This window comes from Leishmania martiniquensis, chromosome 35 (assembly GCF_017916325.1).
Source record: "Leishmania martiniquensis isolate LSCM1 chromosome 35, whole genome shotgun sequence".
Classification (NCBI taxonomy): domain Eukaryota; phylum Euglenozoa; class Kinetoplastea; order Trypanosomatida; family Trypanosomatidae; genus Leishmania; species Leishmania martiniquensis.
In genome coordinates this window covers 1,088,051-1,103,411 of record NC_090170.1, presented here as the reverse complement: position 1 = coordinate 1,103,411, position 15,361 = coordinate 1,088,051, and the positions used below count along the sequence as shown (strand labels likewise).

Sequence of the window (15,361 nt, the reverse complement as noted above, 5' to 3'; positions counted from 1 at the left end):
TTTATGGTTGAAGCACTGCCTCTGCGCCACGGAGTGACTAGTGCGCCGTGAACTTCAAAAGCTCCGTTGACGATCACTTTGGGCATGTGCCCCCCAGCGGCGGCTGGCTCCCGACCCCTCTTTCTTTTCGCAGAGAGAGCGGAACATGACACCGATCTCTGGCTGTATTATCAATGCGGCAAGGAAAGTACCTACCGCGGCGAGGCAGGGATGGCGACTGCGCAACCGTGTGAAAAGCACGCACCATCCACGGCTGTCTGGCTTCTGCTTCAGCGCCAGCCCTTCTCGGCATGCCCCTCCACGAGGAAGCCCTACGCCAGCCTGATGCCAAAGGCAGACGCAGTGGTTGCGGATGGCGCTTACGCGCTGGTCTAGACAGCGGGCTGTTTTCGGAATGGACAGAGATGGCAGTAGCACGGCGGGCGCTCCCAACTCCCCTCCCGGGTCGCGTCATCGCGTACGTTGGGCTTTCCAACGTGGAGGGCCAGCATGCGGCATGGCGCGCTGCACGGGCTCGTGGCGACTCAGGGGGGCGGGGCACGGTGTGTGGGCCGGGCGCAGCGGGCCTTCGCGGGGCGCGAGGCCTGCTGGCGGCCTGCTAGGGTGGCGGCGCGCGGTCTACCGAGGAGACGCCTGCGGCCGCCGGCGCCGCCCGTATCCAGTGGGGGGGAGGTGGTGTAGCGCCGAGAGATGTCTCAGTGCCGCTGGCTCGCTTTGGAGGAGGTGCGCATGTTGCTTCCTTGAGGACCCGAAAACAGGCGCTGCTCAGCAGGTGTGAATGATTTATGGTGGTGCTAGTTGTCTCTCTCGCATCTTCGCAGCAAAAAGAAACATCGGGACCATGAAAAAAAAACGTGCGTGAAGCACGTGCGCGTATGCCGCTGCGGTTTTGCTTCTATGCGGGCATCCACTGTGTTTTCGGGATGCCCCGTCTCACGCCTCATTCCTCTGCGTTGATTTGGTCTGCTACTCTCTCTCTCTCGTGTTTTGCCTTCTCAGGCGCTTTCACACCGTTACCGAGGCCATATTTCCTCTCTCTTTTCCTGTCGGGTCCCAACCACGTCGACGACCATCCCTACCCTCACCACCCTCTCCTCCTCCGCACCGCGTCACAGACGCACCTGAGAAAGGGGCGACATCCGGGGCCAAGGATCTATACGACTGGTCCACTGTCCTGGAAAAAGCACATCGCTCGCTTTTCCCGTACGTTTACTCCCCATTTCTGGGTTTGTTTTCTGTGTTTGCTTCGTACATGTGCGGTTGCGATCATATACCAGCAACGCTCCTTCTTGTCTCCGTTACACACTTCATCGCTATTACAGCAATAGAGAGAGAGATCTTCACACGAAACGTATAAGAGCGACAAAGGAGAAGAAAGGCAGTGCGGATCGACAAGCAGGTTCTACACACGCCTGCCATCCATCTCTCATTTTGCCCGCTCGCTTGCAGTGTAGAATCGCCTCTCTCCCTTCCCCCTGCCCTTAACCTTGCTCTGCGCTGTAGACCAGGTGAAGAGGAATCAACACGAAGCGCTCTTAGAGGAAGGTTTCTGTACTTGCTATATTCACGCCTCCTTACTCCCTTGCCAGCACACACACACACACACACGCTGCTTGTGTGTCTGTGTGAAGGGCCCGCTTCCTTCACCTTTGCTGCATGAGGCTCACCTTTTCCTTCACGGGCCCTCCCAAAGCAGACTCGGCCACAAGTCTTAACGCTTGCTGTGCCTGTGTGCGCCTCTGCAGTCACTCCCCGTCTGCTGCGCTGTTTCGTGCGCCCCCTTTCGTTGTCTCCGCTTTTTCTTCCGTTCATCCTCGGACAACCACACCGAGACGAAGAAAAAAAATAAGAAAGGATGCCGCTTTCCTCTGTGAAGAGAGGCACTGCTGCGGCCGCGCAGGCCGCTGCCGCGCCATCCAAGAGGCCTGCAAAGAGTCCGCGACCCGCCAAAGAGGCACCATTGCCAAGCGGTCAGCTCGCCATTCTTTGCGCTGTGCTGCTAACGGAGAGCATTTGCTCGAGCGTCTTGTTTCCCTTTGTGCCTTCCTTCATTGCGCACATCAAGGGCTGGAAGGTGGATAGCTCCGGCTACGCGTCCGGCTTTCCCATCGGTCTCTTCATGTTCGGGCAGGTTGTGAGCGGCAAAATGTGGGGCAAGTTCAGCGACGTGTTTGGTCGAAAGCTAGCTATCACCTTCGGTGTACTTGGCTGTGCTGTTTGTATGTTCTTCTTCGGACTCAGCGGCAGCATTTGGGTCATGTGCTTCTGGCGCTTCATGCATGGCATGCTGGCCGGATGCTCCATCGTGGCCAAGACGATGATCAATGATTTGACAGATGCGACGAACCGGGCGAAGGGTCTCGCGCTGGTGAGCCTCACATGGGGGATTGGAACTCTGATCGGTCCAGCCATTGGGGGGTACCTCTACGACCCGGCGTCGAATTCAACGCTCGCCTTCCTGCATATATCCGCAACAGGCTTCCTGAGCAGAAACCCGGCCTTCCTCCCCGGTGCCGTTGTAGCCATGTACAACTTGGTTGCCGTGGTGATCAGTGCTATGTACTTGCGGGAGAGCAACAAGGGGGCGCGGCGGCTGCGCGAAGTGCTGCCGCCGTCTGTAGTGAAAATTCTTGACCCTGTGCTGAAGTTTGTGCAGCCGCGTCTACCGTGCGACGACGTCGTGGTCGAGGTGACAGGCGTATGCGCTAACTGCCGCGATGAAGCCAACGTCACCGCACTCGAGAAGGCGCCTCACGCCACTGCCCTGCCGAGGGATTCTGGTCCCCATGCGCCTCATGCCTCCTTTGGCTTCAAACAAGCCTTCCAGAACCCATTACTGCGGCGGGTCTGCATTATCTCGATGCTCATCTGCACAGCTGACATGATGTTTATGGAGGCGCTTCCGCTCTGGCTTGCCGCTGACACCGAGCACGGCGGCCTTCAGCTGTCGCCGTCCCACATGGCCATCCTCGTGCTGATGAACGGCGTTCCGTCGGTGTTCGCCAATATCGCCTTTCCCAAGGTGCTCCAGTTTTCAGGAGGGCCGATTCGCCTATGGGTTTTTTCTCAAACCACATACGCTCTCTCTACCGCTGTGGTGCCCACTGCAACATCTTTTGGCACGGAGGGTAGTTTCTGGTTCACCCTGGTGACGAGCATGCTGCGCAGGGTGGTGGAATGCTGGACCTTCGCACTCATCATGGTGATGGTGTCGCTGACGGCACCCCAAGGTGAGGTGGGTACCATGTTCGGCATCCAGCAGTCCACGGCAAGTTTGGTTCGCTGCATCGTACCATTCATCTTTGCCCCGCTGTTTGCATGGTCCATCGCGAAACCGCGCCCCTTTCCCTTCGATCACTACCTCGTCTTCCTCCTGAGCGTCATACCGCTAGCGATTAGCGCCTACATCGCAGCCCACATCTATGTTCCTTCCGATAGCGACAACATCGCTGATGAGGAGGACCAGGAGAAGTCGTCCGACGTGGGGGACCGAACCAACAGCGAGCGGCGCTCCGGGCGAGATTCGGGACAGGGATCGTTGCCTTCACGCTCCAGCTTCTTCAGCTCTGTCCATGGCGACGTTCGAGAACGAGGCTCTCTTCTCAACTCTTTCGCCAACGTCGCCAACTCTTCTGCGACGAACACTATTCACGGTATGGTGCACAGCGCCATCCTGACGTTTCCCATGGGCTCGCCACTTCACATGGACGATGAAGAAGGCACGGGAGCCACGCACCTGCAGCGTGACGGCGTGGGTGACTCACGAGACAACTCTAGCCAGCAAGGCGACGAGGCCGACGAAGATGATGAATACGCATCCTTTGCAGACGAGATGGCACTGCTGACACCAGTCGTGCCTGATGGCATCCTCGAGCATGAGGATATCCGCTTTGCTCAGAGAAGCGCACTCTTTGAGGATGAAGAACTTCCTGGTAAAGCGATGCACTCTGCCTGAGCGCAAAACCGATTTAAAAAATCCATTATCGGCACCACCACCGAACACCTGTCGAACTTTTCTATCGTATCGATGCATTCTGTTCCAGCGTGTGCACAAGGCTCTCCGCCAATCTTCGGCAAAACGCCTCCCTGATGTCATCTTCATCTTTCCGCTCGGCCATCGCTCACCTCGATGGACTGAGCGGCACCTCCGCGCGTCGTAGCTGGGGACACCCTACCCCACTCTCTCTGCAGGAAACAAGAGGTGAGCCCGCGCCTGCCTCTCTCCCCTCACACTACCCCGGCGGGCGCTCCCAACTCCTCCCCTGGGTCGCGTCATCGCGTTCGCCGGGCTTTCCAACGTGGAGGGCCAGCATGCGGCATGGCGCGCTGCACCGGCTCGTGGCGACTCGGGGGGGGTGCGGGGCACGGTGTGTGGGCCGGGCGCAGCGGGCCTTCGCGGGGCGCGAGGCCTGCTGGCGGCCTGCTAGGGTGGCGGCGCGCGGTCTACCGAGGAGACGCCTGCGGCCGCCGATGCCACCAGTGTCCGGTTGGGAGGGCAGGTGAGATGCGACGGTGGCCATCATGTTTCAGATTCAGAGGATGCAAAGGCTGTGCAGCGGAGGCAGGCGAGCTGTTTCTTTGTGCTTGTGTGCCCTCCGGCCGTGGTGGTGGAATGACGTGTCGGGAGAAGGAGAGGCAAATATGAGCACGAGAGTTGGTCTCTGACAGGAAGATTGTGTGTAGGGACCTTTTCGATTCTCTGACAACAGGCAATGAGAGCGCTTCATCGGGGTGTGTTTTGCTGCGTTTTATTTTTGCCGAACGCATGAAGATCTGAGATTTATGCTTTTCTTTCGTTTTCCAAACACCTTAGCGTTGCTGAGCTATCCAAGTCTCAGGGAAGAAGCGGGACTGTATGTCACGCAGAATTGCTGACAATAAATCGTTCAAAATCTCTGCGAAGTCAGCGGACTGTGCGTCGCGTTGAAGAGGCGATGAGGAGAGGTCCTCATGCGGAGGTGCTTCTCGCTTCCTCGGCAGCGGGGGTGAATTGCTTAACGCGGACCTTGTGCTGGGCACTGTGCAAGGCATGAGTGAAGGTCTCCTACAGAGGCAGGCGCACAGCGGAAGCCGTCAAAGCATTCTTTGACGAGAAGAGGAATGAAAGAAGTCCTCTCGCCTCCTTGTCAGTCTTTGATGCATGTTTTCATCAACGGTGCTTTCTTTCATTCGCGTCACCTGTACTTGTTTCGCCGCACCGCTGTTGCAAACGGGTGCTAGCAGTGCATCTACTTCTGGAGAGCGTCGGGCGCTCGCTCTGCATCATACTCTTTCGCTGTCGTCTCCTTCCTCACATTTCAGCTCATGCTGAGCGCCGCCTGTCAGCTGGCATCATGCAATCCGTCTCCGTGCCAATCTCAGTCACGGCCGACGAGGCTGCCTCCTACATGGATCGCTACTTGAGGAACGGGGTGCGCTGTAGCCTTGAGAAATGCCTTAATGGCAAACCACGCGACCCTATTCTATTTCTGGCGCGCTCGCTGCGGCAGCTCAGGGAAGAAGAGGCTGCTAGTAAACACGCATTGGAGCCCTCTGACGCATCTGCTGCGCACACGAGCGTCTCGTCCTCAAAGCCGCTGCATTGGACGGCCCCGCCTTCCGTAAGGCTTAACGGTGGCGTCAAGTATGAGCTGCGTCCACTGGCTCACGACTTCCGCCGTGCTGCAGGTAAACCATCAGATGCAGAAGACACAGCGCCGCCGTCGGTGTTCCCCTCTGTGCAATATCGAGAGGCGCTTACGTCTTACGAAGTCGCTTCGAGTCTGAGGCAGCTACACGTGAAGGAACCAACAGCTCCGCTTGTGCTCGTAGTGGAGTCCCCGGATCCAACTTCTGGTGCGTTTTTCTACGAGGGTATGGCGTACTGCTGCACGAGTGCCACCGCAAAGACTGCCAAGCAGACTCCGCCGCCGTCTATCGCCGCGCTGCAAGAAGCTTTGGGGGCTGAGAAAGTGAGCGACATCGGCATGGCGATTCGCGCGGCTGCCACCGGTGCGGTAGCCTCTGTGCGCGTGCACCTTCTCCCCCCTCTGCAAGTAGATTACTTAGCAGTCTTTGACTTGCTGGATTTCGCCCTGAGGACGGCGGATCAAGCGGCGGTCGCCTCTACACCCGACAGCCCCGCCCCTCCTGCCTCCCGGACGCTCCCTTCCGTTCTTTTCGTGTCGTATAGGCCAGACTCGGCGCACTTGACCTACGCGCGACTGTTGGCGAGCTACGGCCCACTCTACGAAGCCGCACAGCGAGCCTGCATGCAGGAGTTTCGCGCCGCTCAGCTGGTGCGTAAACGTACGTATACATTCGCCTACGCGTTAGAATATTGGGCGAAGGTGCAGCGGCGGCGCCAGGCATCTGCCGCTGCTCCGCGTGCGCTACATTCACCGGCGAAGCTGGCTACCTCCATCGGCGCCACTCCTAGCACTGGAGAGGGCGCTGAGCTTACCTCCCCCGACGAAAGTGCGATACCAAGTGCGGCTGTCGACAAGCGAACTGCCGCCGCCGCCTCAGGGGACAGGAAGCGTGCGGCTGCTAAGCCTGCCAAGCGTAAGATCTTGAGCTACGAAGCAGCGCATCAGGCGGAGGACGACGTCTTCCTCGTGGTGGTGCGGCGGCTCGAGCACGCCGCGGCCACACTCATTCAGTCTGTCTATCGCGGCTACCGCGAGCGCCGCAGGTACGCAGAGGCGCGCGCTGCGCCTCAGGGCCCTGCCGGTGCCCTCACTGCAGACTCCCCAAGCAAGACTCGGAGCACTCTTAAGATGGGACAACCATCCCTTGAACCCTCTCTCCCGCCCCTTTTGCGCGCCTGCTTGGAGTGTCTTCTCCGCGAAGGCGACGCGTATGGCTCAATCTGGGGCGACCACGTCACCTCCCCTCCCCCGGAAAGCCGCCGCTACTGGATCTACCGGCCAGTTCAACATCACAATAGCGGCAGCGACACGGTGCAGCAGGGAGTGGTTGGCCCCACTGGACGGGACGCTCGGGAAGGCTGGGTGCAGGAGGAGTTACTGCTCCCGCCGTGGAGGGTGACACAGCCGCGGCTGCACTTGAACTTGTTCCAGCGCTTGAGGGAATATCTCGTTCTCGCGCAGTGCACTTCGCTTCAGGATAGTGTGCAGCTGCTCAAGGACAGTCCTGGAATGTCAGTATTACAGCGTCGAGCCTATGACGGAATCAAATCCGTCTGCCTGAACCTCTTTCACGCGGCGTACGCAGAACTGCGACAACGTCAACCGAGCGACCTGCCCCCGTCGTTCTCTGCCTACATGCGCCAGATGCATGCTTCTCAGCTCGGCTGGCTCTCCACCCCTCATGACTGCTCGTTGCTTGTTCGGGCGATGCAGACTACGACCTTCAATGCCGCTTTGTATCCGAGGACGCGCAGCGCTCCTCGCCCGCGGTCGAGTGGCAGCCACAGCGCTATCGAGGACGCCATGAGTGCTGTGGTACAAAGTCAGCTCGCTGCCAACGAGGCCATTTTGATTGTACCGCATTCTCTTTCAGCCAGCGAAGCCGTCGCTCCCTCGTCAGAGCTGGAAGTGCCGGCGGTGTGGGAAGTAGCGCCGCAAATCTACATGACACAGCAGCCTCTGCTTCCTCTCGAGGAGTGGGTGCGGACAGTTAAGACACTCTGGCAAAGCACGGGCGAGGGCGCTGCTGACGCACGTGCATCATCTGTTGAGTGGATGACCACAGCCAGCTTTCCACTGTGCTGTGTTAACGGGACGCCAGTAGCTGCCGTGCGGCGATTCGACACACAGCGGGTTGAGGGCGTTCCTCCGTACGACTCCTTCGTGCCTCGTCTGCATGCCAGCGCAGGTGAGGTGGGTCACGCCTCCGCCAAAGGTGCCCCGGTGGGCGACAGTGCGGCACCCGTCGCGCCGGCTGAGGAAACCGCAGCCGCGATGCAGGCTTGGATGCAGGGCGACCTTGCCCGTGCGGCAGACGTTGGCCTGAAAGTCTACATTCAGAAAAGCCTTTCCAGCGAACGTGGCGTGGTGTACTTCAAGGCAGCCCCACTCAAGGGTGGCATTGCTAAGGACGCCTTTACAGCAGTGTCGCCGACGGCCAACTTGTTTAGGGAGGTGCTGCAGACGCGCTGTCAAGAGGGCGCGCCGGAGCTGCGTGCGAGTGCAGGTGAGAAAAGCTGCGCACCAAACTGGGAGACTGGCGGGAGTCAGTCTGCCGCAGACACCGAGCTGGACCACCCTGCGCAAAGTGAGGACGGATGGGAGCCCGTGAAGGAGGCGGGGGCGCAGGAGACTGAAGCAGCGGCGCCATGGAACTTGTCGAAGACGTCGTCCAGCGTCACCTTGTTGAGTAACAGCGCCGGTGCATTGTGTCGGAGCCCCCTCATACCGGCGCCCGCGTCGCTGATTACAGAGCATCTGGCGCCCTCATCAACTCTTCAGCCGAGCGTGAAGTCGGAGGCGAACGGCGCGCTGGGAAAGGACGCGGTTGCAGTTCTCACTGCAGACGATGTCGCGACGGAAGTGAAGGCTGCACTCTCCGGGGGTTCCTTTCAGCATACGCGCATCTCGCTACGTTTCTTCGCGGGCCCTCGAATCCTGGAAAGTCTCGACGCTTTTCTTGACCGCGTCGCCGCGACTCTGCAGCAGGAGGCACATAAGTCCGCTCTGGTGCTGGCCATGGAGCTTCCTTCACAGGGCTTCTACGCGCTTGCCGCCGCACTTCTCGCCTTTCGGCTGCACGATAAACGTGATATCGTCACCTGGGTGAACAGCAAGGCAACAGCCCCCTCCACAGTATTGCATGGTGCGCAGTGCGGCGACGTGTTCACTGACCCACACGTGTCCTTTCTGACAGTGTTCCATGACGTCCTCGAGCAGTGTCTGCCTGCCCCATCGCGCCCGCGAGCTTCTGGGCAGAGCACAGCGGTGCAAGCTGCTGCTCAACATGTCTCTCAGCTCATGCACTATGCGCCGCTCCCACAACTGAACCTGGTCGCGCGTCTCAGCTCTGCGGTAAAGGAGGCGCGAGCGGCCATAGATCCATCGCCCGCGATCGTTCACGCCACCCAATTAGCAGAGCAGTATGCGATGCTGGTGCTGCTCGACTACTACCTCTGGTCTTCCCTGGCGAGCTTCACCCCGACGGGAGCGCCCCTCAGAGGCCATGGGGTCGCCGTGCGTATGACAGTCAACTTTGCGTTTACAGCATTTGTCAAGACGGTGCCTGCCGCACTCGACTGGATCGCGCGCATCGATCCGTGGCAGACCTCCAGCCCAGATACGCTACACCTGCGGTACTCGAATGCGCTGCGCCGATGGGACGACAAGCACTACGTGTGCTTTGGCGAGTACTAGGCAGGTGTGTCTATTGAGGAGGGGGAGGGAGAGAGTACGGAAGGGAATACCCGATGTGTGTCGAGTTGTGTGGTCAGCGCACAACGTCTGGCTACAGAGACGAAAATGGCAGATGTAAACAAAAAGTGGTGGAAAAGCGGCGGCTTTCTGGTTGTTGTTTTTTTGGGTGGCGGTAAAGCGGCCGCTTGCCACGCGGCCCCTCGTCGTCTCTTCTCAGCCTCGCTTGGGAGGAGTTCAGCGAATGCGCAGGTACGTTTGCGCGCTTTGCGTCACTTCTCTGTGTGCGCCGAGGCCACATGTTAACTTGATGTGTACTAAGCTTGAATTCTGCGGCGATGGATGGGTCTCTATTCTGCCCAGGAATGTATCTGCAAGCAAATCAATTTCCACAGGAGGGCCTGTCTGTGTGTGTGCGCGCGCGCATGCCTGGACGTGTTCCAGGCTGTCGTTCGTGCTCTATGGAAGGAGGTAGCGTGCGATGTCGTTGCGCCTCCCATCACGTGCGTGCCAGAATCGATAGAGAGAAACACAGCACTATACCGTCTCTTTTATTGTTTTTTTTTTCTCAAGCTCCACGCGCGCGCGTGTTGCCCCAGAGAAGGGGCACGCTGATTACTTCCGCTCTGCCGTGCGCTCCTGTGTTAAGCGCCGCAGAAGGCGCGGGAATCAGAACGCTGTCTACCGTGACGGCGTGAGAGGTGATGCATCTTGTCATGGCAGGGCCTTCTGCGGCATGATTCATCAACTAGGCGAAAAGGAGCCGGGCCGAAAGGGAAAGACAGCTCACCGGCCCTTTCTCGTTTCTTCTCGCCGACCCTGCGAGCTTCATATGCAGGCGTGGATTACTCTCTCTCTCCCTATGCGGCACTACCCCATTGCTTGCCTGCTTGCTCCCCTTTCCACCATCACCCGCTTGGTACACCCACCACGACCGTCACGCCACTCCTCTCTGGTTAGCCTTTTCTGTCTCGCGCCCTTGCAAGGCTGTATTGTACACCCGTCACAAGGGCAGGCCTGAGTAGCTCCCGGCACTCGCGCCGCTTCACAGATCTTCAACGTCATGTATTCGTCTTCTCTGTTGCGCCCGTGCAGCACCGCACTGACGGAATCGGTCGCTACACATAGCGCTGGGAGTCGGTACATGCACAAGCCTCGAGAAGCATCACAACAGCAGTGGAAGCAGCGCCTGCGAGAACGCACGCTTCAGCGGCGTCGCAACATAGCCAGCAAGACAGCCGAGGTGGAGCGTTCGGTGAAAGAGGTCACGAGTAGCCGCGACTTGATCATAGCGCAATTAGCCGATCAGATCTTTTCCAAAGGTCACCAACATGCGGCGAGCGCCACGAACGTTGGTTTTGTCCCAGATGGGAACCCTGCCACGCCCCTGGTGGCTCTCGCTGGTCGAGAAAGGTGCGGCAAGACGTCCCTGTTGCGCTCCCTTTTCCGCTCGGCCCGCGAAGTAGGGCGCTCCAATCGCCACCTCCGGCGCGACGCCATGAACTTTTTTAATGTCGGCGGCGTGTTCAACATTGTCGATCTACCTGGGTGCGGCGGGACCTCGGTGCCGTGGTCTGCGGTGCTGCAGCACGCCGTTCTCCTGCGCAACTTTGCTCGATGCCAGCCAAGTCTGAAGATGCTTTACTATTGCATGGACGTTCACTACCGGCATGGCCTCTACGTTCAGGATATCGACCTCCTGCGGTTTCTCGCACGTGAGGTGCCCAACTTCACCATTGTCCTGACCAAAGCGGACCAAATCAACGACCGCTCGACTCGGACGGTTCATATGGAGGAAATACGCAAGGAGCTTATCTACCACGACATCCAACACCCTGTGCTGGTCACCAGCGCCTACCACATGGGCGGCATCGACACACTGCGGTATGATATGATCATGAACTGCATGCACACGCTGCCGACAGAGCGACTTACTCTGACAGAGGCGCAGCGGTTGTCGGCTCGGCTGTTTTCTCAGAAGGAGCTCAGCACCATTCGACCGCTCGCCATTGCACCGTCACAGGTCGGCGACGAAACGCGGGAGTGGAATGAGGAGGTTCAGCTGACAGAGCGTGCTGGAAACATTGCCGCGGATGCAAGCTTTGACGGCGCGGCAACAGATGCGGTTGAGCATACCAGCTCTGTGGAGGACGCTGCAGAAGAAGACCTCCGGTACAGCGAGATGGAGTCGGCGGAGTTCGCAGCGGCGCAGGAGGCCACGAGCACGGCGGACTCGCTGCTGCCTGTCCGTTTCAGCGGGGAAGAGACGTCGCTTGCTGGAGTTGTCTCTTCACCTGAAAAAGTACCTCCTGAAGCGGCTGCTGCGCAGGAAATGCCATCCTCCTCTACAAAGATCCCTGTCGCGTTCAAGGATCCTGTGACGCAGATGGCCTATGAGCGTGTGGTCAAGACGCTGAGCAACCGAGCGCTCCTCCAGTACGTGGATGCGACTAGCCCCTGGCGCAACCCGCTTCGGTGGCCGCGTCATGTCGTCCCTACAAAGCACCCCAAGGCGAACATCATGCGCTGCCCAGAGGCACCAGAAAACCCCTATCTGCTCCAGGCACACTACGTCGCCCCACGAGCTGACATGTGCTTCCGCCGACCCAACATTGGTGTTCGTAGATCGTCTCACAAGGGCAGGTACGAGGCCGACAAGCCGCTTGCGTTTCTCCTGAAGGCTTACACGATCCCATACTTTCCCGACATTGTCGACACAGCCATGCAGCCCACGCCGTGGGCTTTTCTTGGAAGCCGTGAGGCGTACTATGAGCGTCGTGGAGGCCGCCAACTTGGCGTACGACTAGTCAACTATGCCACTGCAGGGTCGGTGAATCCCCTCTCCGATAACCCTGCTCCTCAGGAGCTGGAGCTGACGAAGGAGCTACAGGCATTGGAGGTGAAGCGATACGGAGCTCCGATTGCGATGCTGCGGCCCCCGGAGGGGCAGCGAGCGCCATCTGCGTCGGCCTCAGACGGACGCACGTTGCCGGTACAGAACACGTAACGTCATAATTACTTCTTTTGTTGTTTGGTTGAGGGGTCCTTCTCGTTGGCCGTCCTCCCTCTCTCTCTCCTTCTTCCGCGTTGCGTCCCTTTTACCCATCACCTTGAGTTGAAGGTGGGCTGGGGCAAGAGAGAAAGGCCAGCCGAGGGGGTGATGCTGAAGGGAGGGGACATGCACGCTTTTGTGGATGCATCGCTACGTCCTACCCCTCCTTTGCAGACCTTGGCAGTGGTGCCTTTCACCGCGGCTTTCATCTCACACTTAATTTTCAACCGTTTGTCCAAGAGAGCATTAGCGGACGTCGTTGCAGCTCCGCATTTCCGCCACTTCTGCCGTCCTGGCGACGTTTCTTGAAACAAGGACGGATGGGCGTGCGAATCCGCTCCGACCTCAGGGCTGTGTGGGAGAGCCTGTGGTAGCGCGTGTCTTCTTCACGCGGGTGAAGTCACCTATCTGCTTTTGAAGCCTTGCGGCGTAAGGGCAGACCATTCGCGTCGCCACTGCACAAGAGTAGCTCGAGTCTACTCGATCCCCCCTCCTCATCAATCTCAGTGGCTCCACTCACCCCTCCCTCCCTCCACACATGCACGCACGCATATTTTTTTTCACCTCCGCAACAACAAAGGACGCTCTTCCTCTGCCTCAGTGGTGTTTCCGCTCACGGGGTGTGTGTGTGTGCGTGTCTGCCTCATTTCCGAATAGGCGCCGTCGGGTCTCGTGTGTGACTGTCACATGTGAAGGGCGTACCGTAGCAGGGAAGGTTTTCTGAGCCTTTCCCTGAAGAGTGCGTGAGCATCATCATCGCCCTTTGGCAACGCGCTTTCTCCGTGCCACGGGCTTCAGCGTCGGGTCTTGAAGCAGAAACCGCGCAGCCCATGGAACTGGGGAAACTCGTCACGGAAGATCCGCGTGGGGGTATTTATTATTTCATCATCGACGACGTGCACCCCGATGAGCCGCAGCCCGACGCGCTGAAGCATTACTACGTGGTGACCGCCGCATCTTCGCCGTTTTCGTATCGAGAAGCCTACAGCGTGTTGTGCCGAGCCCTCTGCAGTTTGGATAACCGAACCTTTCTTCACAGATGGCACTCCCTGTACGAGGAGATCTTCGGCACGACGCCATATGTGCAGTTCGTTGACACAGTTCGAAACAGTCCGCTCGTGTGTCTGGACAGCCTCCCGCTCAACCGTGGAGGCAGCGGCCGTGGAAAGGACCCAGTAGGCGGTGCGAAGCCACTGCACGTACCTTGCGCCGCCGCCCTTCCCACGCACGCCCCTGGAACGGTCGCCCTCTTTTCGAACGAAGCGACAGCGCGGCTGGCGCTGCGCAGGATGGTAGACGCCGGGGTAGAGCATCCGGACTGTCCGAAAACCGCGAATGGGGCCGGCAATCCCTCCGATCACGAATGTTGCACCCCTATACATGTGCGCCATGCAACCGTAAGCGACGAAGCGGTACGTGACCTTCAGGTGCCTCAGCAGCCGGGTGCGACCGGTAAGATGGCTGGCATCGCTAACGGACAGCAGGTTCAGGACAGTGCCACCCCCGTCATGGAAGGCGGGTGGGCCTCACCACCGCAAAGCACGGATGACTTGGTTGGCCTCATCTCCCGTCTTAAGTCGAGGGAGCCCTCCTCTGCGGTCGATGCTGGACGTGCAGTGCATCAGCTACAGGAGGAGCGTGAGCGTCGCATGGAGGGAGAGCAACAGCTCCACCTGCTCGCAAGACGGCTGGACGGAAAGTCGCGCCCACACGCCGGAGAAAAAGGAGCGGCCGCCGGCGGCACTGCACTCTCGAATCCCGCGCAGAACTCTGCCCTGGAGGAGCTTCGGCAGCAGCTCAGCACATTGCAAGTGGAGCTCTCCGAGGAGCGGGCGAGGCACTCGAAGCAGTGCGAGGAACTCCTTGTAGAGAATGAGCGTCTCAAGAAGCACCTAGGGCAGCAGCGCCGAGAACAGAGCGCTCGAATCGAGCAGTTTCTGAAGGACAACGAAGATGCTGTCAAACGGATGGAGGAAGCGCTTCAGAAACGGGAAGAGGAGGTGCGAGCTGTCTATAGCCAGGCACTCCAAGAGCGAGATGTCCGTATAGCCCAGCTCTCCCAGGAGGTGCTTCAGCACACACATGAGTCTCGTCAACTGGCCTTGGCGCGAAGCGACGAAGAGCGTTTCCACATCCAGCGCGTGGCACATCTCGAAGACATGGCAGTGCAGTTACGAGAGTGGAACCTGTCCTTACAGCGGCAGCTGGCGGACGCCGCCGACGAAGCGCGGCGACTGCGCCAGCGACTTGAGATGTCGGAGGCTGCTTCAGCGCGCGACACCAAAAGCGTCGAATTCTTATCGAGCTGCGTAGACCGAGAGCCTCCAGGAGTGTGTTTTACCTGCAGCGGACTCCCTCGCGCGCACGCGATTCAGATCGCCTCGCAAGTTCATCATCTTCAGCAACAGTTGCAGCAGTGCAGGGAAGAGAACGAAACCAAGTCGAACGAGCTGGTACGAGCCGCTCAGCTGATAGATGCGTTGAAAGAAGGGCTCCTCCGAGTCAGGACGGACCTGAGCGCGGACTTTAGCTCTCGTGGTGCTGCCACAGCCGCGCAGTCCTCACCGCTTGCCTCTTGACAACGAGCTCCCTCAAGGCCCCGCCTGGATTAGGGTAGATTCTTTTCCATAGAAGCGTGAGATGCGTATCCTCAAAACCTCCAGGACTACGTGGTGACCCACGCGTACACCATAGATTCACAGATAGTCGAGAGAAGGGCTAAAGCTGCTGCACATTCACCAGAGTGACTGCAGCCAATGCGGCTTGCTTTTCAGGTCACATCTGTTCGCATTCACGGCGGCAGCAGGCGTACGCACTGCCACGTGGCCACAACACATCGCGGAAAAGTATGTCGCAGCCTACAGGTCAGGCGGGGCCACCACTTGCGCGCGTGTGTCATGTAAGTGCTCTTTGCGCACTGTTCCCAGACGGCTCCGTTGCGATGGAGCTCTGAAGGGGTCGACTACGCACGGGGGGTCGGATGCGC

At 59.1% G+C, this 15,361-nt stretch overlaps 4 protein-coding genes across 4 annotated transcripts; all 4 read left to right on the top strand.

Annotated features, from left to right (window-relative positions):
• Positions 1 to 1,855: 1,855 nt before the first annotated feature.
• LSCM1_01035 (uncharacterized protein) lies at positions 1,856 to 3,955 on the top strand (the record flags this gene model as incomplete). The annotated part of the gene is made up of 1 exon (XM_067318661.1): positions 1,856 to 3,955. One exon carries the CDS (start codon positions 1,856 to 1,858, stop codon positions 3,953 to 3,955), a length of 2,100 nt encoding a protein of 699 aa, XP_067174766.1.
• A 1,378-nt stretch (positions 3,956 to 5,333) lies between these two features.
• On the top strand, positions 5,334 to 9,326 carry LSCM1_01034 (uncharacterized protein; the record flags this gene model as incomplete). Its single annotated transcript, XM_067318660.1, has 1 exon — positions 5,334 to 9,326. One exon carries the CDS (start codon positions 5,334 to 5,336, stop codon positions 9,324 to 9,326), a length of 3,993 nt encoding a protein of 1,330 aa, XP_067174765.1.
• Positions 9,327 to 10,386: 1,060 nt separating this feature from the next.
• On the top strand, positions 10,387 to 12,330 carry LSCM1_01033 (uncharacterized protein; the record flags this gene model as incomplete). Its single annotated transcript, XM_067318659.1, has 1 exon — positions 10,387 to 12,330. One exon carries the CDS (start codon positions 10,387 to 10,389, stop codon positions 12,328 to 12,330), a length of 1,944 nt encoding a protein of 647 aa, XP_067174764.1.
• Positions 12,331 to 13,205: 875 nt separating this feature from the next.
• Positions 13,206 to 14,954, top strand: LSCM1_01032 (uncharacterized protein; the record flags this gene model as incomplete). Its single annotated transcript, XM_067318658.1, has 1 exon — positions 13,206 to 14,954. One exon carries the CDS (start codon positions 13,206 to 13,208, stop codon positions 14,952 to 14,954), a length of 1,749 nt encoding a protein of 582 aa, XP_067174763.1.
• Between the last annotated feature and the right edge of the window lie 407 nt (positions 14,955 to 15,361).